Genomic DNA, 25,707 nt, shown 5'->3' on the forward strand with positions numbered 1-25,707 from the left:
GTGTCCCAAAAACTTCATTTTTGTCTTATTGACTAATATAATCATTTGTCCATATCTGAAAAAGTTACACCAAAGAGAAAAGATTAGAGCCATTAAGCCATTCCTGCACCTGAAAGGAAGAGCTACTTGGTAGAGAAAGGATTAATGTGAACAAACAAAATTTAGATTGTTGAATCTGGTTTGACAATCAACAGTGTTTACTATAGACAAATATGTAAAATAGCCTTTCAAAAAGCTGAAAATAAAAGTAATTTCTTTCCTAGAGTGACCTTTAGATGTTTTTCTTTTCTAATAGTCCAGTTTGATCTCTTTTCTCTTTTTTTAAAATCATGATCATATATCACACTGATAAATAAGAGAAGATTAAATATACACTAAACCACTAGCTAATCCATATATTTCAAATAACGTCAATGCTTTTGTGTTAAACTCAGAAAATTTGGCTGCTAATAAAGAAACATTCTATTGAATACGGCAACATTTTGCATAGTCTTAGAAGACTTAAAACCAGTTCAAGTCTTAAAACCAGTTCAAGCTGGTTTTGTATTTTACTTTATTCCTGAGTAGAAAGACTGAATTTAGGAGCAGCCAGAAGTCATAGAGAGAGAGTTTAAAAGCTCTTCTCTTTTTAGCAACTTTTGTGCCTGCTTTAAATTGATCATTTGTTTCATCAGCTAATCCTCAAGTCGAGGGCATGTCCTTTCCACTTGCAAAATTCTCTTACATAAGTTGAATTCCCTTCTTATCACCTCAGGCCAGTAAGCACTTTATTTTCTTTTTTGTTTCTTGTTAGGAAAAAGAGGGGGAAAAAAATCAGCTCATAACTATTTGCTGGAGCTGTCTGCATTTTAACCCCAGACTATGAACGGCCATCAGAGTGCCCTTATGATATTTTGCACAAAGGCTCAGTGTTCGTGGCTCTGCTCAGAGAACCCAAAATAGCATTCAGTAAGCGGTGACATACTGAGGGTCTTGGTACTACAAGCACAAGTGTCTGTAACTCGGAGCAATGTGGCTCATGTAAGGTTGGATGAGAAGCCTGTGAAGCAAAATCAGGGCAAACGCTCCTACTATTCTTTATGTGTTTCACGTGAAGTTTGAATTTGTCTCTTCAGACCTTATTGAACTTGAAGATATACAGGTAAGAATGCGCTCATCAGGCAAGTATTGATTATATAAGCTAACTCAATGAAAATAGAGTGAAAAAGGACTTGAAAAACTCTCTAATTTTCCCTTCATAAGGAAAAATTTCTAAAACTCTCTAAACTTGATGTGTACATTGAACATTCTCTAAAACAAAGATCAATTTAGCATCTCTGCAATTCAGATTCAGGAAAATAAAAGTTCTTTATATCTAGAAAATTTAAAACATGTTCCTTGGGAGGAATGTAGCATCTTTCTCCAGGATTTTGTTTCTTAATTTTTTAAAAAATATTTACCACTCTACTATCAGATGCCATGCCAAGGTTTAAAGTTATAAACCTTAAAGATATGTGGAAATATTTATTTACAGAATAAATACTTTTTAAATAATAAATTACTTATTTCTTAGTAAATGATATTTAGTGTGGAGATTTCCACATATCTGAATAAAACTGTATGTTTCTTTGAAGGATAATTTCTTATTAAAGTTAATATATACTTATTTTATTTTCTTTCTTTTTGTCAGGTTTTTTGGTTATCAAATTTTTCATTGACTTTCAAAAATTCTTAAAGTGAAAAAGCTTAAGTAATTAAGAATATTACAAAAATAATAATAATAAAAGCAAACTATTGAGCACATTATGAATACAAATACATACATATTCAAACATGTAGACATATTAGCTTTCAATCTATTATATTCATTACATGAAGATTAATTCATCAAATATGAAATACACAAAACTAAAAATTAAGAAAATGCAAATTGTGAAAGGATTGTTATTGTCTCAATTCTGATTTGTTGCAAGCAATTTTAATTGGGTTACTAATTTTAATAAAATATTTCAATGTAAATTTGCCAAAGCATTTAGTAACTCTATAACTGGCATATGAAATAACAGAGGAAGAAGTTAACAAAATGTATAAGTAGAATATCAAATGTTTTCTCAGATTATGTAAATTTATAGTTCAGTTCTATCAGTTTATTTTTTAATTACTGTATCTGGAGAGAAGACTTTTCATTTGCATAAAATATTTGCCAATTTATAATTACAATTGAGACATATCTATATATTAGATGTATTTGCAATATCAAATAAAGTAATAAAATAGTATACTTTCACATTTTATTTATTTCAAATTCAAAGTACTTTAAATGTCTAAATATTGCTAATATGCAAATATATATTTATAATTTTAAATTTGAAAATATTTAGATTTCAATATAATCTAAATATTTCTGTTTACCAAGTGTTTTTAACAAAATATTTAAAAATATTTCCAATAAGAATAAATACAAATTTATAGGTATAGAATTGCTTAAATTTTTAAATAATGAGTGTATGAAATCTAGAAATCATTTGCTCTGTTATTCTTTATATGTTTTCTTTACCAACACTTTTTTACCAATGACTGAAACGAATCAGATCATTAGGTAAATTATATAAAATTTTTAGTTTCAGTTTTAGTATGTTTTTTATTTGTTTCCTTTTGTGGTTAAAAACACACACACTTTCACACAATTTGTAGAAATCTTAAAGCATAGATTATCTACTTACGCATTTTGTTTTATTTTGTTTTCTCCTTAGAAATATTTCTAAGGTACTTATCTGCAGAAAATTTTTAAAAATTATTCAATTAAATTATCATAAATTGAAGTTTCTTTAAACTGATGTGCACAAATTCCCATGCATTCATAAGAAACCTATTGTTTAGAAATTTATCATAATATACTACATGTCATTTGATAAATAATAATCAATAGCTAATTATGAATTGATAGTGAACTTTTTGCCAGTCATGCTATTAACATTATTTTATATGTAAAGTGTTATAGTATAGTATTTGACATGTTATTGAGTAGCAGTGCAATAGGAATAAATGCATTACACAGTTGGAAAGAGCATACTGACTTTTCATATCCCTTTCTTTAGATTAGGATTTAATGATATTGACCCTAATATTTGAGGACTATGCTGATGAGCATGAGAAATTGGAACTTTTATATTCTGTTGTCATGATGACTTTCCTTAATAACTATGATAATCTAATACCTGTATCTTTGCTTTGGTGTAACAGATTAAGGAAAAACACAAATATAGAACTTCATAACCCACAAGAATCCTTTCATTCTCACAGTGCTGCTAACAATTCATAATCTGAGAAATGAATGAGTTCCTTTTGCCATGGTGACAGGGAAGATGTTTGACCTTTCTTTTAAAGACTCGCAGTGTGAGAGTTTTCTTGCCACCACTCACTTGAGAGAATTCAGCTCAAATGCTCTAAAAATCTACCTTTTCACAACTTTTAGAAAATCAGTTTCTTTTTGAGACAATGCATGCCCTTTTGAAATAATGCATGAATATTCAGAAGTGATCAAGTCAGACAATCTTGTTTCACATTAAAAAAAAAGGCTCTAGAATTAGTAAAGTAGAAATATTTTTGACAGAAGTTTATCTCATTAATTAGTACTCAGTAAAAGACATTCAGGATCATCAAAAAATGTCTTAAAGTTAAAGGAAAACATGTAGTTTTTCAGAGACTCTGCTTTGGCATATTAAATCAAGTTTGAAATGTTATCACAGAACAGTGACTTATCAACATACAAAATCAGTACATTTACATTTTATCTGCTCCTTCCTTCTAAGAACTTACATGATAAATGAATTCCGTAAATTAGCAGGATAGTATATTAAAGTGGGAGTACTTTTGGCACATCAGTTGTGGCTAAAAATAACCTAGGTAATTTTCTCTAAGTGCAAAATTTAGAAATGTCATTCCTGTAGAAATGAGGAAATTGTACATAAATCATGGGAAAGGAAAATGCCACCATTTTTCTGCCTTTAAGTTGAATTATACCTGAATTGTTTTCAAGAGTTTGCCATCTATTTTATTCTTAAAAATCTCTAGTGGAGCCTCAGTGACCTCCTTTTTTAAGAGATTTGGATTTTTTGTCTTGTTTTGGTTTTGGCCACAAGGCTCGTGGAATGTTATGTTTGCTGAACCCAGGCTCTCAGCAGTGAAAGCGCAGAGTCCTAACCACTGGACCCCTAGAGAATTCTCATTACCTCTTTTTTTTGTTTGTTTTTTTTAAGTATTTTATTAAGTTAGTTGATTTACAATGTTGTGTTAATTTCTATTGTACAAAAAGTGATTCACATCCATTCCCTTCTCTGTTCCCTTCTCCAGGAGATCTTCCTGACCCATTCTGTACTGCAAGTGAATTCTTTCCTGTCTGAGACACCAGGGAAGCCCTCTTTTTCATATTATTTCCCTTTGTGGTTTATCACAGGATATTGAATACAGTTTCCTGTGCTATACCATAGGATTTGTTGTTCACATATTCTCTACATGATAGTTCGCATCTGCTAATCCCACACCCCCAGTCCATCCTTCCCTCACCATCCTTCCCTGGCAGCCACAGGTTCCCTCTCTCATATCTCTGAGTCTGTTTCTGTTTCATAGATAAGTTCATTGTGTTATGTTTTATTTTTTATATTGTTTATTTTTTTCTTTGCAACATCTTTACTTATCACTCATTTAATTGCCCTACAAATGAGCTCTCAAACACTGTAATTTCTATGTTAAAATTGTTTATTAATTCCAAGTGGGCAGAGACATGTATCTGCTTTCTTGTCATTTGCAACTACTTCGAGAGACACATCTACCACTGTAGATGTGGTTAGTCACTCTTTAATTCACTCTTTTCTAATTCTTGAGAAACACGTATAAAATTCTTGAGCTATTCATCACAATGCACCAGCCTTTGGTTTTTGTTTTTAATTAATGAAAAGAAGCCAAATCTGGACACTTCAGGTACACATTGGCACTTGTTATGGACTCTTCTGGTGATAAGTTAAAGAAGATATCTATTTTTCATGTTCATTTGTAATACTGATTTTATTAAATATAACTCACTATCAAACTCTACTTTCTGGATAGCATATAGTTTCTCTGCCAAGAAACTATGTAACTATCGTTGTCATAATTCTGTCCAAAACTTCTTTAAACACTGACTGGTTGTATATATCAAAAATTGCTCAACTAGCTTCAACAATTAGATTTCCAAATTTTTTACACAGCAAACAATGCACTGCAATAATGCATTGCATTTCTAAATGTCAGTTTATTTCTGTAGGACAGAGTTTTGGACCTGAGTTTAGTAGATTGAACAGTCTGAAATTCTTAACATTCTTGAAAGATATTTTCTAATATCAAAATATCATTCCAAGTTATTTTGCTGGTATGAGAAACAAGTAATAACAAGAAGCTATGGATTAGGAATTTAGAGGTCATAGGAGATTAGTGCATATCTTTGAAAGATTTATGAGGTAGAATTGACCATAGATGAAGCTTGAATATGCATGAGAGGTAAAGGAGGAAAACACTGAACAGGGAATTTTTATTCAACTGAGAGTTTCTGAGTGGAGGCTGGTTTTATTTGGTGAAAGAAACAACATAATGATGATGTGGAGGGCCCGTTCCCGTATTCTTGCCAGAAAAATCTCATGGGCAGAGGAGCCTGGTGCTCTCCACAGGGTCAAAAGGGTCAGACACAACTGAAGTGACTGAGCACTCATGCACGCAATGATATAGAATGAAGAATAAAAGATGATCGAGATGCCTCTTGGAAAATAGGCTTGTAGATCAGGAAATAGATATGTATAGACTATTCAGGAGATTGCTTTGTGATGCTTCAGTATATAAATATTAATTGAAGCTGTAAAACCAAGAGATAAACATGTACCGAATGGGCAAAAAATTTTTTAAGAACGAAACTTCAGAATTTAGGGCAAGAAAATGAAATGGAGATTCTACAGGCAAAAGAGAAACACAAATGTGTATGGAGATTTGCAAACTGAGAAAGGGAGCGCTTTTAAAAGGAGTGTGGTTATTGTGAAGGCAACAATATGTTATACCACTGTGAAGTTAATTTTACAGTCATAAAAAATATATTTTTTAGATTTCATTAAAATATAATGGAAAATCCCTTTTGATCTTCATAGGTTGGTTGCATTGCAGTATTAGGGTGGGGAAACCCAAATTGCATTTTTCTGTAGACTGCATGAGAGAACCTGAAGACAGTGAATGGACATTTATTCTGCAATGTTTCCCCTCCACTTGCTCTGATATTTACTTTTGGATGGTGTGCCTTTTGAATTAGTGTTCTAATTTCCTGATCTTTTGCATCCAATTTTTTATATCTATGCATCATTATTCTAGTACCTAAGAAATTTTCTCATATTTCTCATATTTATCGTTTAACCACCCGTCACCCCACCTTTTAAAGACTAGTCATTAGATTGGACTTCATTAGATGTTTTTTTCTGGCAGTAACTAAGGTGATTGATTTAGACATCCCCAAATATCATTATGGGCTTCCCTGGTGGCTCGGTGGTTAAAAAAAAAATCCTCCTGCCAGTGTAAGAAATGCAGGTTTGATCTCTGGGTCAGAAAAATCCCCTAGAGAAAGACTTGACAACTCACTCCAGTATTTTTGGCTGGAAAATCCTATGGACAGTAAGTTTCTACTCCAAAACCTGACTTTTCACATAATAGAAACTGCATACATTAGCCTTGGGTGTATAAACCTGATATGTGTGCTTAATCACTCAGTTGTGTCCGACTCTTTGTGACCATTTGGACTGTAGCCCACCAAACTCCTCTGCCATTTGCATGGAGTCTGCAGCAAGTATTTCCTATTATTCTGGCCCTGCCTTGGAAGGAGCTCTTTCCTCCACCATTTAAGCAGTATTCATATTGACAGCTAACTCCTTTGATTTTTTATATCCGTGGTAATGGGGACTCCTACACAGTCTAAGGATGGATTAATTAGAGGGTTCTGAAGAAATCTGGGATTATGAATGTTTAAATTAATGGCTTGTTTTATGGCTTACTACTAACTACCTTTGTTGTGCATTTGGCATGTTCCAGGTGCAGTCCCAATTCATTTTACCTGACTTATCACAACATACCCAGAAGTCAGGTATGTTATCTCATTTTGCAGTTGGAGAAACTCAATCTGAGAGTGTTTAAGTACGTTAGTTAGTGCATGCAGGCTGACTCTTTGCGACCTCAGGGACTGCAGCCCACCAGGCTCCTCTGTCCATGGGATTCTCTAGGTTAGAATAGTGGAGTGGGTTGCCATTTTCTTCTCCAGGGGATCTTCCTGACCCAGAGATCCAACCAGTGTCTCTTACATCTCCTGCATTGGCAGACAGGTTCTTTACCACTAGAGACAGTTGGGAAGCCATACCTCAGTTAGTACCATGCAACTATTATCTATAGATGTACAAGTCTTTACATTTTATCCAGATTCTTCTTAACAGCATTAATTTAATGTTACTAAATGAGAATTTAAATAATATAATTAAGAAAAAGAACCAGTTGAAAATTCCACAGTTCATTTGATTTCTTTACTTCATGCCATACCTTTGTCTACTATTACACATTCCCAGTCATTATTATCCTTAATAACCATCCATTCTAGATATAATTTGGCAACCAGGAAGTTACCACTACATGATCAGAGCCACACAGTAAAAGTCAGGCTGACAACTAGAGCAAATTGTTCTCTTGAAGAGAGAGGAAGCAGGGTAAGGTGCGAAATATCTGCTTGGAACATCCACCTGACCACGAGGTGCACCTCTATCCTAAGAACAGCCTCCACACAGGTGCTTAGATAACACAGGGCATGCACAAGACCATCAACCGAGCTGTGGGAAAATATAAGAATTTCTATTTTTGTTGTTTTATCTCGTTCTTTTGCATTTCATTTTCCGTTTGTTTTGTGAAATATCTGTATGGTCATAAAAGTTGTAGAAGTAAATGATTAGTATACACATACACAGCAAACGTTGGAGGCCCCCTGAAGCTTTTTTTTTTTTTTTCTGATTAGAGTATATAAAACATGAAAGTTGGGAAACCACTGCTCTAAAAATAAACCCTGGCCTATATCCGCACACATATTTGTTTTCCAAAATGCCATCCATATTCCAAAATCCTTCAAGCACATTGGTTAAATGTACCCACACAGAAGGAAGCAAGCTCCCTGAGTTTAACTCCAACCCCACCGAGTATTACATGGCTAAGCAAAGCTAGTTAACCTACATGTGCACATTTTCTGCATTCATAAAATAGCAACATAGATAGAATGCATACGTAGAAATGTAAGACAAATCATTTAAAAATGGCGTACTGTTTGTTGTTATAATCATGGAGTAAGCATTCAATATTAGTTAGATAAGATGATGATAATAACGATGAAGGTGGTGATGGTGCTGAGAGTGTCCTCAGTGTTGTATTTGCCTTAGAATCAGCTTTAGAGACTTAAAGATACCTCACTGAATCAGAAACTGTGGAGTGGAAAAGCCACATTTTATCCCAATTTTCATTTCAAACTAATGTAGAATAAGTGTGTAAATCATTTCCCACAGCTAGAGGGAGCGGACCAACCACATTACTGTTTACTTTACACATGAAAAGATTAGGGCCTTCTCTTCATGCATAGTAAAAAATTTTAAACTAAAGAAAATATAATCAGGTCCAACATAAAATAATAATAGAATTGTCACATATGTTCACAGTTTAGTATAAAAACCATTACTACCATTGTCAAAAAAGTATTTTTGCTTAAATGCTTTTAATATTTCACCCAGTTCATCTGAATCCAATACTATATGGTTCTGTGATACTATTTTATGAATTTTAAAATTGTGCTTTGATCCTATACATACAGATACACATGTACACATAACACAAGCAAAATAGCAGAGTGTATGACTTTAAACTTTCTTTTCATTCACTAAGATTTGGGCCTTTAAAAAATCCATGTTTATATTATGCCTTTTTCAATAACAAAATCATATTTTCCACACCATTTGGCAGTGGTACTTACTAAGTATTGCTTTTGATGGTAGAATAAATTTATAGATATTATAGTTATAAAGAAGCTGTACTGAAAAAATTGATAATTGAAGAAAGGAGCATTTGGTTGATACATTTGACTAGGCTTTATGTAGCTATTAACACAACATCAGCAAAAATAGTCAGAGTACAACTGGGTCTTTATTTACTATAGTAAGAAGTGGCTAAAAAGATTTCCAATAAGTGAAGAACAAAATAATATATTTACAATGGAAATTGAGGATTAAATAATAAATGTTGCAATACATTCTTAAGAGACTAGAATATATTGTTGGTAAGAAGAAAAATATTTTTTACTTTATCTTGTCTTTGTAGAGATAAATAAGTTCAAATCGACAGGTAGTATTTAGGTAATGAAAATATTTAACCAATAATGTGTATCATCACTCAAAACAATGTTTCAGGTGAAAAAGTGCCTCACTTTGCATGATTCTATGATTGTGGAATTCTCAACTCTTTAATTTATAGGTACAAAGCTTTTCATTAAATGTTGATGGTAAATAAATAAAGAGAAAACAACTCATATATACACATATCAATACAGACGAGTCTAACTCATTGATTAAATATTCAATTTGAGAAGGCTTTCCATGATATCTCATTCAAGCAGATTTTTAAATGCTGAATATATATATGTTCTATACATCTATAGAGTAGGTAGTTTTTTATCTATAGAAATAAATATGTTTACCTATAAATCTCTTTACATTCAAGATAATAGTTATCTTTTTAGTGGGAAGGGAGGAAGATATTTGCATTTTGAAGATTCATAATATTTCACTATGTAAATATTAACATTAAAATATAAAAAGCTAATACTTGAAAAGTTTTATAACACTTATTTTGCCCAAGTAAAAAATACTTGTCAAAGTAGACTAATAAGTAATTGCTGAATTCTGGATGGATTTCCAATTGTTTTTAATATGTTTATATGTGTGTATGTATAGATATGTAGTATAACTATGTTTACACATTTTAATTACATAGGAATATAATATGTATTATAAACAATATATTATATACATATTGCTTTAATGTGTGTGAGTGTTTGTGTATGTTTTGTGTGTGTGTAACAAATCATTCATATTGCCTATTTGAGTCTTGGGATTTGATGTACAGTGCATAATTGAGAATAGTTCATGTATATTTGCGCTTTCTTATTGAAAATTTTAGACCTGCCACTATTTTCTTAATGTATGAATGTAGATTTATCTTTAGTTATGTATTTCTTTTTGTATATGCTGCTCTCAAATTCCTTTCATCTTTATAATCATACATAAAGTGGATAGTAAAATATTTAATTATTTACAGTAACATTTTATGTCTACTTTTCTTGTTTCCAACTATTAAATGCCATTGTTTTAAATTATAATTATTATCATTGACTATAAACAGCTAATAAAGAAATATTTTCTGCTTGCCACCTCAAATCATAGGAATGGTACCAGAGGGAACATCAGTCTATACATTTATATATATTCAAATATAGCTCTAAACCAAAAAAAATACCTTAATTAAATTATCTCAGAAAGTAAAGATATACATTATACACCCCGGGGCAGGGGTGGGGGAAATCTAAAATCTATTATTTTACAGAAAGTTCATTATCCTAGCTAACCTTAATTTTAAAAGTCATTCATTATAACTTTGATGAAATGAAGTTTCCTTTCAAGTTTTTATTTTTAATGGAATACCCCAAGCTGATTTTAGTATTTCATAGATTGCAGCCATGCATGTAAAATATCCTGGTATTAAATGCTTAAGAAATGTACCCAAATCAGAACACACCAGATAGATGAGGGAATCCCAAAGAAAAATATACTCAGTATAAAATATTTTAAGCATATGCTTTAAAAATACTGAAGAAATGGCAGAAGAATTAATTCAGGACTTAATATTGTGGAGAAAATATCCCAGAAAAATGAGGACTGAACTTAACTAGAGAAACGAAGATTTGATATAATGCACAAGAAGTTAACTGAATTATACAGGCTATGGAGATTTGTGGCCCATTTGACTACGCTTAATATCTTAACTTGAAAATTACTTAAGTTGGGCAGCTATTTGAAATAATGTTTTTGAAATTACTATGCAAATACACTTGTCCCTGGGCACATCATATTTCTCCCCATCTCTGACCCTATTCAACTTCTTGTATCCTTTCAGGTTAGGCGTTTTTATCTCTTCTGTTACTCTGACAAGTCTTTATTCGAGCTATTATCTATAGCTGGCCTCTGTGACCTGCTTTCTCTCATTAGTTTCTGTAAGCTCACTTTCATCTTTCTTCTTTTTTTAAATGGGAGTTAATAATTAGTATCTCATTGAATTAAAGGAATATCAACTGGAAAATACAGGGAGTACCTCCTATGGTGTTAAGAATCTAGTTGGTGATTTTATTGGCGTGCTAAGCTATGTAACCAAGTTCTCAGCAATCTTCTACCACAAATGCTTGAGTCAGTGGGGGGTGCAGTCACTCATTGTCTCAAGCTTGATTGAAACTCCATCCTCTCATAACTACAGCATCTGGTTGCCTAAGAAGGGAAAGATAAACACAAAAGAACTATTCCAACGTCTTATATTGCTTCTGTTCTGAAATAATAGATGTATGGTTTTTATTTCTATTTCATTAACAAAATAAAATGCATAACCCTCCCCAATTGTGGTAGGGTTATTGCTAAACCATGATAATGTCTACCACAGCAATCAAAAGATTTTAGTTCCTTTTTTACTCTTATTTCACATGCCAGTCACAGCCTTTTCTGCTCACTAATCGTTTAGATGTTAGAGATGGTTAAGGAAATCCTACAGAACTAAAGTTAGGTTTTTCTTAGAAATAAGGTGAAAGGGAAGATATCTTATTAACAATTACAATGGTCTCTGAGACTGGAATCACCTAGTGTCACTTGGAAGCTTTGCCTATAATTTTTGCAAATATCTCAACCTCAGCATTTCCAAACCTACTTAATCTCTTTTGAATTCCAGTTAGCCATCAAATTTTGTTAATCCTGTTTCCATATTATTCATCGTAGTACTCATTCATGTTATCTGTTTCTGTGAACCGTGATTGACTTGAATATTGGAATGCTCTGGAGCCTTCAATTGGGCAACAAACTGTCATGGTGGTTGGGAGAAACAGAGCAACCATTTCAAAGTCCTGGAATTGCAGATGCCTTTCAGCACTCCTAGAAAATTAAAATTATTTCTTGAAAACTGACCTCATATTAACTAATGGTTAAACAAATATAAATGAAATGTGAAGGAAGACATTGAGCTGGGAAATGGTACAGTAGGTAATAGTAGTCCCCAAGATATTTCAACTGAAATAGTTCAAGAACTTAACACTTTTGTATTATTAATATCCTTGCTTCTGCATTTAAGTAAGTAGTAGTTGTGGTTTAGTTACTCAGTCACATCTGACTCTTGAGACCCCACGGACTGAAACCCTCCAGAGTCCTCTGTCCATAGGATTTCCCTGGCAAGAATACTGAAATGGGTTGTCATTTCCTTCTCCAGGGGACCTTCAGACCCAGGGATTGAACCTCAGACTCCTGCATTGCAGGCAGATTCTTTACTGACTGAGCCACCAGTGAAGCCCATTTAAGTAAGTAGAAAGTGAAAGTGAAGTCGCTCAGTCTTGTCCGACTCTTTGTGACCACATGGACTGTAGCCCACCAGGCTCCTCTGTCCATGGGATTTTCCAGGCAACAGTACTGGAGTGGGTTGCCATTTCCTTCTCCAGAAGATCTTCCCGACCCAGGGATCGAACCTGGGTCTCCCATATTGCAAGCAGACACTTTACCATCTGAGCCACCAGGAATCTATGTTTTAAATAGATTCACACAAATACAAAGTATCTTTTGAAATGTATGTTGAGGCAGTTCCACAATCTTGGAAAAAATGAACTTCATGGCACAGTCTGTAACCTTCCCCCAACTATCCTATAAGGAATGGTAAAGGTGCTTATGGAATAAGTGGGGTTTTTAAGAGGCATTCCTTGTTTTTCTTTTATAAAAAAAATCTGTCAAATTGGAAGAGAAAAAGGAAAAGAATCTCAAACTACTTCCCTTGTGGTTATAATACCACTCACAGCCCCCAGAGCCTCATTTTCCAGCCCTAAGGTTTTATAGAATTTACTTGCTTCACACATTTAGATCCTAATATGAAACATTAGACATGCTTCTGTAAATTAATAAAGAGAAATATATTATCTTATTTTTAAGTAGCATTTTAGAAACTAGGACTTTAACAGTTTATTTTTTTAAGCTTTGAAACTTCCTGACCATTGCAAAGTGTCTTTTGATATATTATTTTGGCCAAGCCTACCCAACTATTTTCTGAAGACAGAGACATTGTATTAATTGCCATCTGCTTGTCTCTATGAGGAGCTGGCTAAGTTGAGCTTAGTTTCAGCTTTACACAAGCCTTTCAGAATACATTATATTTTATAAGTTTTCACAGATGGAATAATTATCTTTATATAACCAGGAAGAGGTCATAGAAAAGACAATTTCTAATTAGATTCAGTAACAAACTGTATAAGTGCATAGATTATAATATTTTTCATCCCTTAAGTCATAATTAGTCTTCTTTGAAATGTAATTGTTCTGAGTCACAGTGGGATCATTTTCAGCCCATATATGCCCATCTAATATCACACATTGCTTCAAGCATGACAATGTTTATCTGTCATAGTCACTTAGCATACTTGGAAAAAAAATAATGACATTCAAATCCTTTGAAAATACTTGTAGAACACATGCATTAGGGACAATGTCTCCTACACCACGTTTGCAATAGTCATTTATAAAGTTTTTATATGTGCAAGAAGTTTGCAGAAATAATAGCAGTTGACTACTTTACTTCAACGTTTAAAAATAAAGAAATCACTAGGTATTTACTACCTAGGCATAGGTTGCCATTCTTATAGAATTAGTTTAAAATACTCACACAACACATAGTATGCATCAGACAGTGTTCTGTGTACATTGAACCATTTAATCAAGATAACAACCCCAAGTGATATGCCTTATTTTATTGTCATTTTTCATATGTCAAAACTGAGGCAAGCGGGTAGTGTTAGTCGCTGAGTCGTGTGCGACTCTTTGTGCTCCCACGGGCTGTAATCTCCAGGTTCCTCTGCTCATGGGATTCGCAGGCAAGAAGGGCGGAGCAGGTATTGCCCACAGCGAGAGCGGAGCAGGTATTGTCACACAGCAGTGCGTGGTGGGGCTGGTCTTGTCATAGCCATACTTGCTCGACAGGTGGCGCCCTTAACCCCATCAAGCGGACTTAGAACATTGCGTTTCAACATATTTGGGAGAGTCACCTCACTCTGGAAATAATCAACTCTTGATCTTCGTTATGGTGGTACATAACCTTACTTTATCTAAATAGCTTCATAATTCATTATAAAACTATGTGCATATCTTTATTAGCTAAATAAATATTAATACTAAAAAATAGAAATGCATATTCTTTTACTCCATTTATAATTCCTCAATTCAGAGATGATTTCTATTTGCATTTGAGGGCGTAGTCTTCCAGGCTTTCTTCTCTGAATTTGTCTACATTTATGGTCAAATTAATGGAATCATTTTCTACCTAATTTCTTTTTTCACCTAGCAAAGTGTTGCAGCATATTTCCATTTCATTAAGTGCCTTTACAGTATAACATTTACTGGCTGAATAACATGAATGATGTTAACATGAATTGTGGGCTTCCCTGGTAGCTCAGTTGGTAAAGAATCTGCCTGCCATGCAGGAGACCCGGTTTCGATCCCTGGGTTGGGAAGATCTCCTGGAGAAGGGAATGGCAACCCACTGTAGTATTCTTACCTGGAGAATCCCATGGACAGAGGAGTCTGGCAGGCTACTGTCCATGGGGTCACAAGAGTCAGACACGACTTAGAGACTAAACCACCACCAACATGAATTTTGAAATTTGTTTTCTATTCACTTGTTTCTTTGTCATCTGTGAGAGCAATTTTTTAAATCTTCTCCAAATGATTAGATACAAGGTATTCAGGGATTTTTCCAGTGTTTCCAGTGTTTTAAAATTATACAAAGAGTTGGGAGGGGGGATCGGGATGGGGAATACATGTAAATCCATGGCTGATTCATGTCAATGTATGACAAAAACCACTACAATATTGTAAAGTAATTAGCCTCCAACTAATAAAAATAAATGGAAAAAAAAATACAAGGAGAGAAAAATATGGAGAAATATATATGAGTTTATCTCCTAAAATACTGTTTTAGAATATTTTTTTAGATATTAGAAATACAACACTTTTATTCATCCGTATTACATGTTTTCACGAGAATGTTATATGAAAAAAAGATTTCAAAAAATAAAGTGCTTTGACAGCAGTCACACAGGAAAATACATATAAGAAATAGCCTGTGGACCTGCAATGGCTAAATTAAAATTAGATTATAAAACTGGTAAAGACATAGTTAAGTTTTGTACATATTGATTGCATTGGCAACATGTAGTGAGGAATATAGTCCAAAAGGAGTTCAGGTGAACCTTCAGTAGAGAGTTATATAAAGATTTAGCCTTGAAGTTGTAAGAATGAATCCCATTTTGGTAGCTTGTGGAAGGGAAATAAAAGGTGGGATACCAGATTTTTTTTTTTTTTTAATGAGATTTTGCCAGTGTGCATTTCATCAACTGAACTCTGTATCTTCCCACTGTGGAATATTTTGCAAGGGCATTTTCAATCTTATCAATGCACAGCCTTCCAAAACGGGGCTCATTAATCCACAGCCCTCCCTGAAAGTGAGTGAAAGTCACTCAGCAGTGACTCTTTGTGACCCCATGGACTGCCCTCTCTGCTGCTCCAAAACAGAGTTCACAACAGCCAGCCCAGGAATGGACTGACTCCACATTTTAGGACACCGCACAAGTAATGTTGGAGAAGGCTATAATGTCAAAGAGGGCTTAGGAGATTTCAGCCACTACACTGCTTCATCTGTAGCATACACTGTCAATCCACAGTAAATAAGTAAAATCTAAGTCTAATGAGAATTCATAAACAGAACAAAGAAAAAGGTCTTTTACATTCTAAATCTCTGAAGAAAGAATTAACACATGGTTAATTATAATTTTTGGTTCAAAAATTGCCTTCCTTCTCACTCATATCTGCAAGCTATATCCACTCATTTCTTATTATATTCCTATTAGCAGTTCTGAGAAAGCCATTTAAAAGCCTTTATTTATAATGTCACTCCAAGAGACTGCCAAGTTTCCCTTGATTTTTAAGAGATCACAAATAGGATTAAGTTTCTATATTTATCTGATCCACACTTCCCCAGCTTCAACTTTTATCTTCCCCCACATAGCCACCAAATCCATCATTCTGACTTATTCTTTCCTTTTCTTTGTGACCTCAAGAATCTTTAGAGTAGGAGGGAAAATGATGGTCTAAAAGGAGATAATAGAAAACGTTTTATTATGTCTAGTTTCAAGACTGGTGCAAATGTTAAAATGCAATTTAAAGATCTTTATTCAACTTTAATACGCAAACTACCCATGACAGATGTCATACACAATGTTAGATATCTATGCATTTCCTTTCTTCTATTCAGTGAAACACAAAGTATATTGTACCCTCTATGTCCTTAAAATTATATCTCCAATCCTACCTGTATTTGGTATTATGTAGATCACTTAAAATTTCTCAATAGACATCCCTTCATATGTGAGTATAATATATTATATGAAATATACTTTTCTATATTAAAATCATGTGATTCTACTTGGATATATTATATTGATGCTTATAATAATAATGTTACTCAAATGTTAATAACTTTATTATGTAATATTGTGTTAATATCAATGCAACCTTATTTTTATATATTATGTATTTTGAAAAATAGTATACCATACACCAGGGGGCTTCCCTGGTGGCTCAGAGGTTAAAGCGTCTGCCTGCAATGTGGCAGACCCGGGTTCGATCCCGGAGTTGGGAAGATCCCCTGAAGAAGGAAATGGCAACCCACTCCAGTATTCTTGCCTGGAGAATCCCATGGACAGAGGAGCCTGGTAGGCTACAGTCCACGGGGTCGCAAAGAGTTGGACACGACTGAGCAACTTCACTTCACTTCACATATCATACTCTACATTTTATTTAATATTTACACATATGTCTAGATACTGGCACTGATATTAAATCCAAGCAAGCTAACATGATTCAGAGTAATAGCGTGCTTTTTTCTATATGGACCTGTTATGCATGGGGGATAGGAGGGAGACTCCAGTTGGGAATTATATGTATCCTTATAGCTGATACATTTTGTTGTACAGAAGAAAGCAACACGGCATGTAAAGCAGATATCCTCCAATTAAAAATAAAAATTTAAAAAATAAAGAAATACAGATTCATAGTCCTGTATTCACCTGATTGGAAAATAAAACCAGGAGTGCTGACGCAGGTCAGAAATGTTGCTGGCTCTCTCTCTAGGGCCCATTTCAGACATGTTAATTGATAGCAGTTTTTCCTTGTTAGCCTGAACTCAGCCCTGGGTATCTCTCAGTCTGACAACTGCTGACAGCTGCCAACACTCTTCAATCAAAAGTGGACCATTATTTGCAACATTTTTTCCCTTCCCCTGAAATGTATGACCACTATAGGAAATTTGGAATATGGAAGATCGCAAACAAAGCCACAATGGTTCATCATTCAGATATGCTTACTGCCACCATTTCAATTCTTCCATTTTTACATTGTGTTTCAAATGACAGAGTATTATATTCCTGTTTTGTTATGATATAGATGTATGAAATAGTGATAACTTAACTTTTAAATATTTCAATCATGTACTTAATCTGAAAAAAATAACATAAGTTATTCAAGTTTAATAACATAAATCATTCAAGTTTAATGGATATTATGTTTTGATATCTTTAGATTGTATCAGAGGAGAAAAATGTCACAGATATTTCTAAACTTCAAATGTTAAACCAGTTTTTCTTTCTCTTAACTATCATACTAAATTTTGCTTGTTATTTTTATTTTCCTAGACTTATTTTAGAAAGTCAGTTTATGAGAATAATTTATAATGTATCATCTCATAATTTTGAAACATTTGGTATCATTTGGTGCCTTAATTCAAACTTTGATTTTTTAAATACATTTTTTCTACATAATTCAGTTTATATTTGCCTCTAAGTGGACAAATTTAAAAATTTTTTTGGAGGTATAAAGTGGTAAAAAAAAAAATAGCTGTTAGTTTATAGATTGAACTAGCTTTCAAATAATACTAAATTTGGACAAATTATCTCCACTGTGTCCGTGTATGTGCTCAGTCGTGTCTAACTCTTCGTGACCCTGTGGACTGTAGTCTGCCAGGGTTCTCTGTCCATGGAATATTCCAGGCAAGAATATTGGAGAGGGTTGTCATTTCCCTCTCCAGGAAATCTTCCTGATGAAGAGAGCAAACCCGTCTTTTGTGTCTCCTGCACTGCAGGTGAATTCTTTACCTTTGAGCCACCTGGTATGCCCATTCAATGGTTGCCCAAATTTTTAATTTCATTAACTTATTATGGGAGTTCTGTTTTCTGTATATTTTCGTCAACTGCTAGTACTAAAATTTTTAATACTTTCTGTGCATCATATTGATTTTACAAATATAAAATAAATAATTATTTTTATTGTTGAAAATATATGTTTTAAATATAGTTAAAAATGCAGTGCAAATACTCATTAACCAATTTCAAGAATATTAATTATCAGGAGGACCAAAATTTATCAGTTGTTGACCAGAACAACAATGACTAGCAAAATTAGCAATATTTTTATTTATCACCTAATAACCAATTCATATTAAATATTACAGATTCATAAAAATGTAAGGATAAGAATGTGTTTATACAAATCAAGATCTAGACAGTGTCCTCACTTTACACTTGCTCTTGTATTTTAAACATCTTTTAATCGAGCCCAATATCTTCTTTAAAACCCCACACTTTTTTTGTCAGACTACTAACATGCTGAAGCCTCCCCAACCCCATCCCTCTAGTTGTCACAGAGCCCACAGGAGATTCCCACTGGCACTTTACATGTGCTAATGCATATATTTCAATGTGAAAGGACAGACTTTTGGACTCAGTAGCAGAAGGGGAGAGTGGGGACCTTCCCCACCCAGGGATCGAACCTGGGTCTCCTGCATTGTTCGTTTATTCTTTACTGTCTGAGCCAGCAGGGAAGCCCTAATGCATATGTTTCAGCGCAAAAGAACAGACTTTTGGATGCAATGGTGGCGAGGAGAGTGTAGGAAGATTTGAGAGAGTAGCATTGAAATAAATCAGATTTTTTTTAGCAGCAGCAGTGAGGCATAACTGACAGAACAAACCACACATATTCAAATTGATTTGGGTTTCTTTGACGATATTTATGCTTCTGTGAGACCATCATCACAATCAAGATAATGAACAAAGCCATCACCTCTTGATTTTCTCTTAAGACCATCGGTATTCCCTCTTTCTTCTTCTTCTCCAGCTCCATGCTCTCTCAAGAACTTACCTGTTTTCTGTCATTGTAATAGGTTTGAATTTCCTAGAATTATATACAGATGGAAGCATGCAATCTGAATTATCTTTTGTCAAGCTTCTTTCAATTCAGCCTAGCTATTGGCGATGTTACTTTGTGCATCAATAGTTCATTTATTTTTACTACTGAGCACTATTACACCCCATGGATAGACTACACTTAATACATTGAATTGTTGATAGGCATTTGATTTGCAGTCAGTTGGGCTATTTTAAATAAAGCTGCTTTAAACATTCTGGTAAATATCTTTGCATGGATGTGTAATTTTATTCATCTGGGGCGAGTATCTTGAGGGTAGAATGGCTGGGTCACATGGTTGGTACATGTTTAAGTTTTTTTTGTTTGTTTGTTTGTTTTTGTTTTCATGTTTAAGTTTTTAACCTAAAAATCTGTTTTCTACACCGGTTGTGCCAGCTTGCATTCCCACCAGCAGTGCATAAAAACTATATCCCATTTTGTGCTGCGGTGTATAGTCTTAATTATTTTACGTTGATTGATTATGCTTTAAAATTTTTTTTATATTCTCAGGGATTTTTATTGTTCAATGGGCATTTCAATAGAGGAGGCCAGTGTTAACTGCTCCACAGTTATAACTATTTACTTCTCCTTAGTTCTATTGATATTTGCTTCATGTATTCTAAAGCTCTGATATTAAGTTTGGTTATGTTTAGGAATGTTAGGCCTATTTGATAAATTTCCTTTTATAATCTTTATAAATGCTCTTGTTATGTCAGATGATATACCTCTTATCTTGAGGTCTTGTTTCTGAGATACTGGTACAACATTTCAGTTAATTTATGATTGTTATTTTATGGTGTATTTTTCTCCTCCTTGTCCTTACAAGCTATCCATGTATTTATAATTACATGATTTGTTTAAGATGTTGTTGGGTTATGTTTTTAAATCCCAAACTGACAAGCACTACATGTTACTTATAGTGTTTTATTCATCTCTTTTTACTGCAGTGATGCATTTGGTTGAATTTGCTATACAGTCTTCAGTTTGCTTCTTCCCCCGCATTCTCCTCTTTCTTATTGCACTAATAAAATATTTCTAGAATCTTACTTTCCCTTTCTTGGTCACATGATATGGCATTTTGTTTATTTTTAGTGATTGCTCTGCTGAATTTGGTGTGCACCCATCATTTCTCACAGCAGCCTACCTGAGCAATTGCTACATCACTTTATCTATAATATAAGAAGCTGAATAACAGATAGTGTGATTTCCCACATCCCTTTATTTTCACCATTATCATCGTTGATTTTATTCTTCATGTTATATACCCAGTAATATTGTTACTAATTTATAAATAGTAGATACTTTTAAAGTATTAATAAAAATGCAAAACAGCTTTTTGTAATTATCTATACATATTTAATATTTCCTTCTAATTCATTACTTGATGTTGGTCCACGTGTCCTTCATTCTGAAGAGTCTCTAGTTAATAGTTCTATAGTGCAGTGGTGCTGTTGATTACTTCCCCTAACTTGCTGTATATCACCCTTATTTTGAAGGACACATAATTATAGGTTTGCAAGTTTTTCTCTCAGAACTTTTCGTCTGTCATTCTCTTTTCATCAGTTATTTCTGATGAGCATTTAATGGACATTCTCATTGTTTCCCTTTTTATCTTTACATTTTTAGTAATTTTACAATACCATGATTTTGTTGGGTTTTTTCCTTACTTGTTTGTTGAGTGTCTTTTTAAGTGTGATATTGTTCTGCAGACTTGAAAAACCATTGGTTATTATTTTCTCTCCTTTCTCTTTTGGACTCCAATTATATAGATGTTATACTATTTGAAATTGTTCCATAGTTATTGAAATTCTCTTTATTTTTAAAAATTATTTTTTCTGCTGCTGCTATTCTCTCTCTACTTTAATTTGAATAATTAAAAAAATAATCTTTAAAGTCAATGGTATTTTCTTATATAATGTTCAATCTTTTGATATAACCATTTTGATTTTAGATATATCATTCAGTTCTAGGAGTTTCTTTTTTTTTTTTTTTTTTTGGTTTTTCTTTCTTTCTTATGTTTCATTATGTGGTCAGTAAAATATTTAATTTAGAGTTATCATCAATAACTGGCAAAACTTTAAGGGAAAGAGTGATGAGGAAATTCATAATAAATGATTCAAGTGCCAGGACATGAAGCTAATAATGAAACTTAGGAACAAGAACAACATCAAGACTGGAAATAAAACGTGACAAAACTAAGAAATTTTTGCCTTCACATATCAAGCAATATGAAATGTAGAGTATCAGTTATGAGTATTGACAAATACGTAAAGGTGCATCTAATCAAGATTCTACTAATTTAAAGTAAATAAAGAAATATATTAAACCACACTGTGGGGATGTAGTCAGAAAAATGCATAATGTGGGAAAATCTATAGGATCAATTACTTTTCTCAACACATAAATGGAAAGAAAAGTTAAATTTAGAGTGATGAGATGTGAATTAACTGAGATTTAACTAATGTCTCAACAAACTACATGGTGTAGAAATAGCTGTATCTTGACTCAAAGATGTTTAAATAATTTTAATTTGAGTATTGCTTGAATATTTGATTATATTGAAGACATTCTTAATTTTTAGTAGTCAATTTTGATTTTTAAAAAGGTACACACACACATATATAGCATGTGTGCCCAAGTTTGCTTGTGTGTGTAATGAATCATTAAAATGATAGGACATTTCAAATTGTTTTTAATATCAGAAAATAGCCATGTATACAGATTAAGCAAGACTGATCATGTCTTGATAATTTTGAACCTAAATGATGGCATATAACTGTTCATTATACTATTCTATGCTTAGATGTATGAAGATATTGTAATGTAAACTTAACTTTATAAAGTTTACCTGACATTTTAAGTGTAACACATATCACTGTTAGTGATAGTTTTCCAAATTTATGCAAAGTATCTTTTCATAAAGAAAACTGTACTTGTTACAAATGTTTTCATTATTCATTGCTATCAGAAATATGTGTTTTATCAATTTCTAATCAACAGACATAATTAAAATTTCAAATGTTGAATATAAGAGTAAAATTAATCTCAATTTTTACCTCAGGTGAATTAAGTAAACTTATAACAAAGAATATATCTGCTTGAAGGAATTAGAGAGGGACCATGGAATTCCCATTAACAACAGTATGTTCTTTGTTAATTAGCCTTTTTTAACAACTCTTACTAACAAGAGCCAAAGACCTAAGAAATCTGTCAGGGACAATCAAAGATATGTGGAGAAAATTCAAGCAAGGTCATATGAAAAACTCCTAACTGAGAAAGATTTTATGACTTTTATGTTGATTAGGGCATTATTAGATCTGACAAAACTATTTTTCTTCCTTAATCCCAAACAAATCCAATTTGGTTATACGAAGACTATGTAAATATGGGAAATGCAAAGTTATTCTGTTTCATTTAAAGGTGAGAATTACCAATCATTTCATGGAGAGTGGGATGATCAGTATCAGGTAAATGGAAAGTTCTAAATTGAAAAGTCCCTAGCTTTTTTTTTTTTTGTCATAATATTTAAATACTGAAAGATACCTTTCATCTCCATTTTACTTATTAAAAACATTCAGCCATGTTACCCAAGCACTGTAATTTTTATTTTATTTTCTATAAATGGCTTTGTTTCTTTGTTAAGATAAAAAACATTTCTTTGGTATATATTTGCAGTTTCTATCCACAAAGTGTTTCATAACATCAGTATTATGAATTAGTATAAAATTTTAAGTACCCCAGATCTTAAGTTGAATTTTCTTTTTTTTTTTAATATTTAATTAGCTATGTAAAGTAACATAATTTGAGAAACTGAATGAGAAAGTATTTCTATTGAAAAGGAAAAGAAATGTCACATTGTCGCCTGGTTTGATAGTTGTTTAATGGAATAGTTTGAGTTTTACTGAAATAGAGAGAAGTAAGCGGGTTAAACTTTTAAAAACATATCAGTGGTAGTTATCAGTCAAGGAGATTTCTAGGGCAACTTTTCCACCTTCAGGCAGATTTATGACAGTAACTAAGCAGAAATTTGTAATTGTTCTGTTCAAATTATTGCTACAAAATATGATTAACTAGCTTACCTGGAAAATAAATGCATATTTTGTCCCATTTTCACAGATGCAAAAGTTGTACCATGCCTTCGATAATTCTGTGAGAAGTGTGTGTGTGTGTGTGTGTGTGTGTGTGTGTGTGTGTTTTAGGCGATTCAGAAGAATATATTTATTTATTTTTTTAAATTTATTTATTTTAATTGGAGGTTAATTACTTTGCAATATTGTAGTGGTTTTTGCCATACATTGACATGAATCAGCCGTGGGTGTAAACGTGTTCCCCATCCTGATCCCCCCTCCTACCTCCCTCCCCATCCCATCCCTCTGGGTCTTCCCAGTGCACCAGCCCTGAGCACTTGTCTCATGCATCCAACCTGGACTGGCGATCTCTTTCACTTATGATAATATACATGTTTTGATGCTATCCTCTCAGATCATCCCACCCTCGCCTTCTCCCAGAGTCAAAGTGTTATTTTTTAAATGTCAAAATATTGTTTTATTCTGTCCTCTAGGAATATGAAAGATACGTAAGAGGTGAAAATATTACAAGGGAGCTTATGAGTTTTGTTTGCAGCACACTGTCTCCTCTGAAGAGTACCAGTTGAAATCCAGAGAAAATGAATTGTTGGTTATTGCTGCCTTTTATGTTGGGAATTCCTCTCCTATGGCCTTGCATTGTAGCAGCAGAAAACTCTAAAACAGAGGAGGTGAGGCACCCAGCGGGATCTCATTTGAGAATCAGGCGTGGCTGGATGTGGAACCAGTTTTTTGTACCAGAGGAAATGAATAAGACCAGACATCACATTGGCCAGGTACTGATTTTCTGAAAGTGCTACTGGAAATAACGTTGTAAATCTAATCGAATGCGTTGAGGAAGCTTCCGTATTTGATGAATTTTTCATCTTCTCAGTGGAACTATTAGAAAGGCTCAAACAACAGCATACTGATTGTTTCATATTTGCAAACACCTGAAATATTCACAGAACTTGAAGAAGAGGGAAAGCTCTGCTTTTCAAATTCCACTTTAGTCTCTCATGTGAAAATGCAGCATTTATCAACATCTGGAAATCTGATGGTGTTATTTTTGGTAATGGATCAAAGCAACAGTAATGTTTACCAACAGTATTTAGCAGAATTTTCCATTATGCTAAGTGGGTGTTGATTTACCCTTCATTAAATTTTAATGAAATAGATTAATACCAAATCCTTTTACAGTCAGGTAGCTTCAAGAACCTACACACTTCATTTGATTAGTGAAGTTGAAGTAAAACCAATAATTATTTCACTTCTCTCTATAAAAACATTTTAAGAAAATGGCATTAATGACACAAAACATTTCCTATTTATGTTTTCAGTTTTTATTCTTATTTAATTTTCTTTAAACAGAGGTAATTATAATATCATGTCCTTCTTCTCTGTAAGGCTCTTTCTCTGGATGAATGAACTGAAATAAGTTTAACCGCTAATTAACTAGCACTAAAATTTAATTGGGCCCAAAGGGTGAAGCACTCAAAATTCATTAACTCCCTCCTTCTAGCCCTTTCAAGAGAACTTCTCTGTTAGTGTGTTCTCTGGATTCCACACGAGTTCATCTAGCCTTCAGCCAAATATATGAGTACATTCAACCAATGACCTCGGCTAGGATTTTAGGCCGATTTCAGTCATTGGTGTGTGTGTGTGTACCTGCTATAAGTAATATTTCTCATGCCTTTTTTGACTTTTAGTGGAGGGAAGCACATCAATGCAATCAGAATGAGGACTGGTGATGTGATTAATTCACATTTTCTTGTTTCTTTCTTTTTTTTTTTTTTTGCTCATTACAGATAACTTCCATTTCCTCCTTTCATATAGCATTTAGCTTTGTTTTTCATTTTGTAAAAATATTTATGAAAATATTCTAACAGATATCTTTCCTCTAAACAACCTCATTAGGCTTAAACAACATACAGGCAACTGTTTAAAAGAAAGTAATAGTGAATATTTACATGTTTGTAGTGACAGAGCTGGTAAAAAGA

The 25,707-nt window shown here is 33.2% G+C and overlaps 1 protein-coding gene across 6 annotated transcripts in view; it reads left to right on the forward strand.

The window, feature by feature from the left end:
• The first annotated feature begins 933 nt into the window (after window positions 1-933).
• The window catches only part of CDH19 (cadherin 19), a 71,329-nt gene continuing 46,555 nt past the window's right edge, over window positions 934-25,707 (forward strand). Inside the window, exons 1-4 of one of the 6 annotated variants that reach the window (XM_061130809.1) lie at window positions 934-1,141; window positions 7,078-7,129; window positions 12,583-12,670; window positions 24,205-24,504. In XM_061130809.1, coding sequence (XP_060986792.1) covers window positions 24,310-24,504 — 195 coding nt within the window. In that variant the 5' untranslated portion in view covers window positions 934-1,141; window positions 7,078-7,129; window positions 12,583-12,670; window positions 24,205-24,309. The remainder of the gene's footprint in view (window positions 1,142-7,077; window positions 7,130-12,582; window positions 12,671-24,204; window positions 24,505-25,707) is intronic. The other 5 variants (XM_061130807.1, XM_061130810.1, XM_061130811.1 and 2 more) reach the window with 5 other exon arrangements.

This window comes from Dama dama, chromosome 27 (assembly GCF_033118175.1).
Source record: "Dama dama isolate Ldn47 chromosome 27, ASM3311817v1, whole genome shotgun sequence".
Classification (NCBI taxonomy): domain Eukaryota; kingdom Metazoa; phylum Chordata; class Mammalia; order Artiodactyla; family Cervidae; genus Dama; species Dama dama.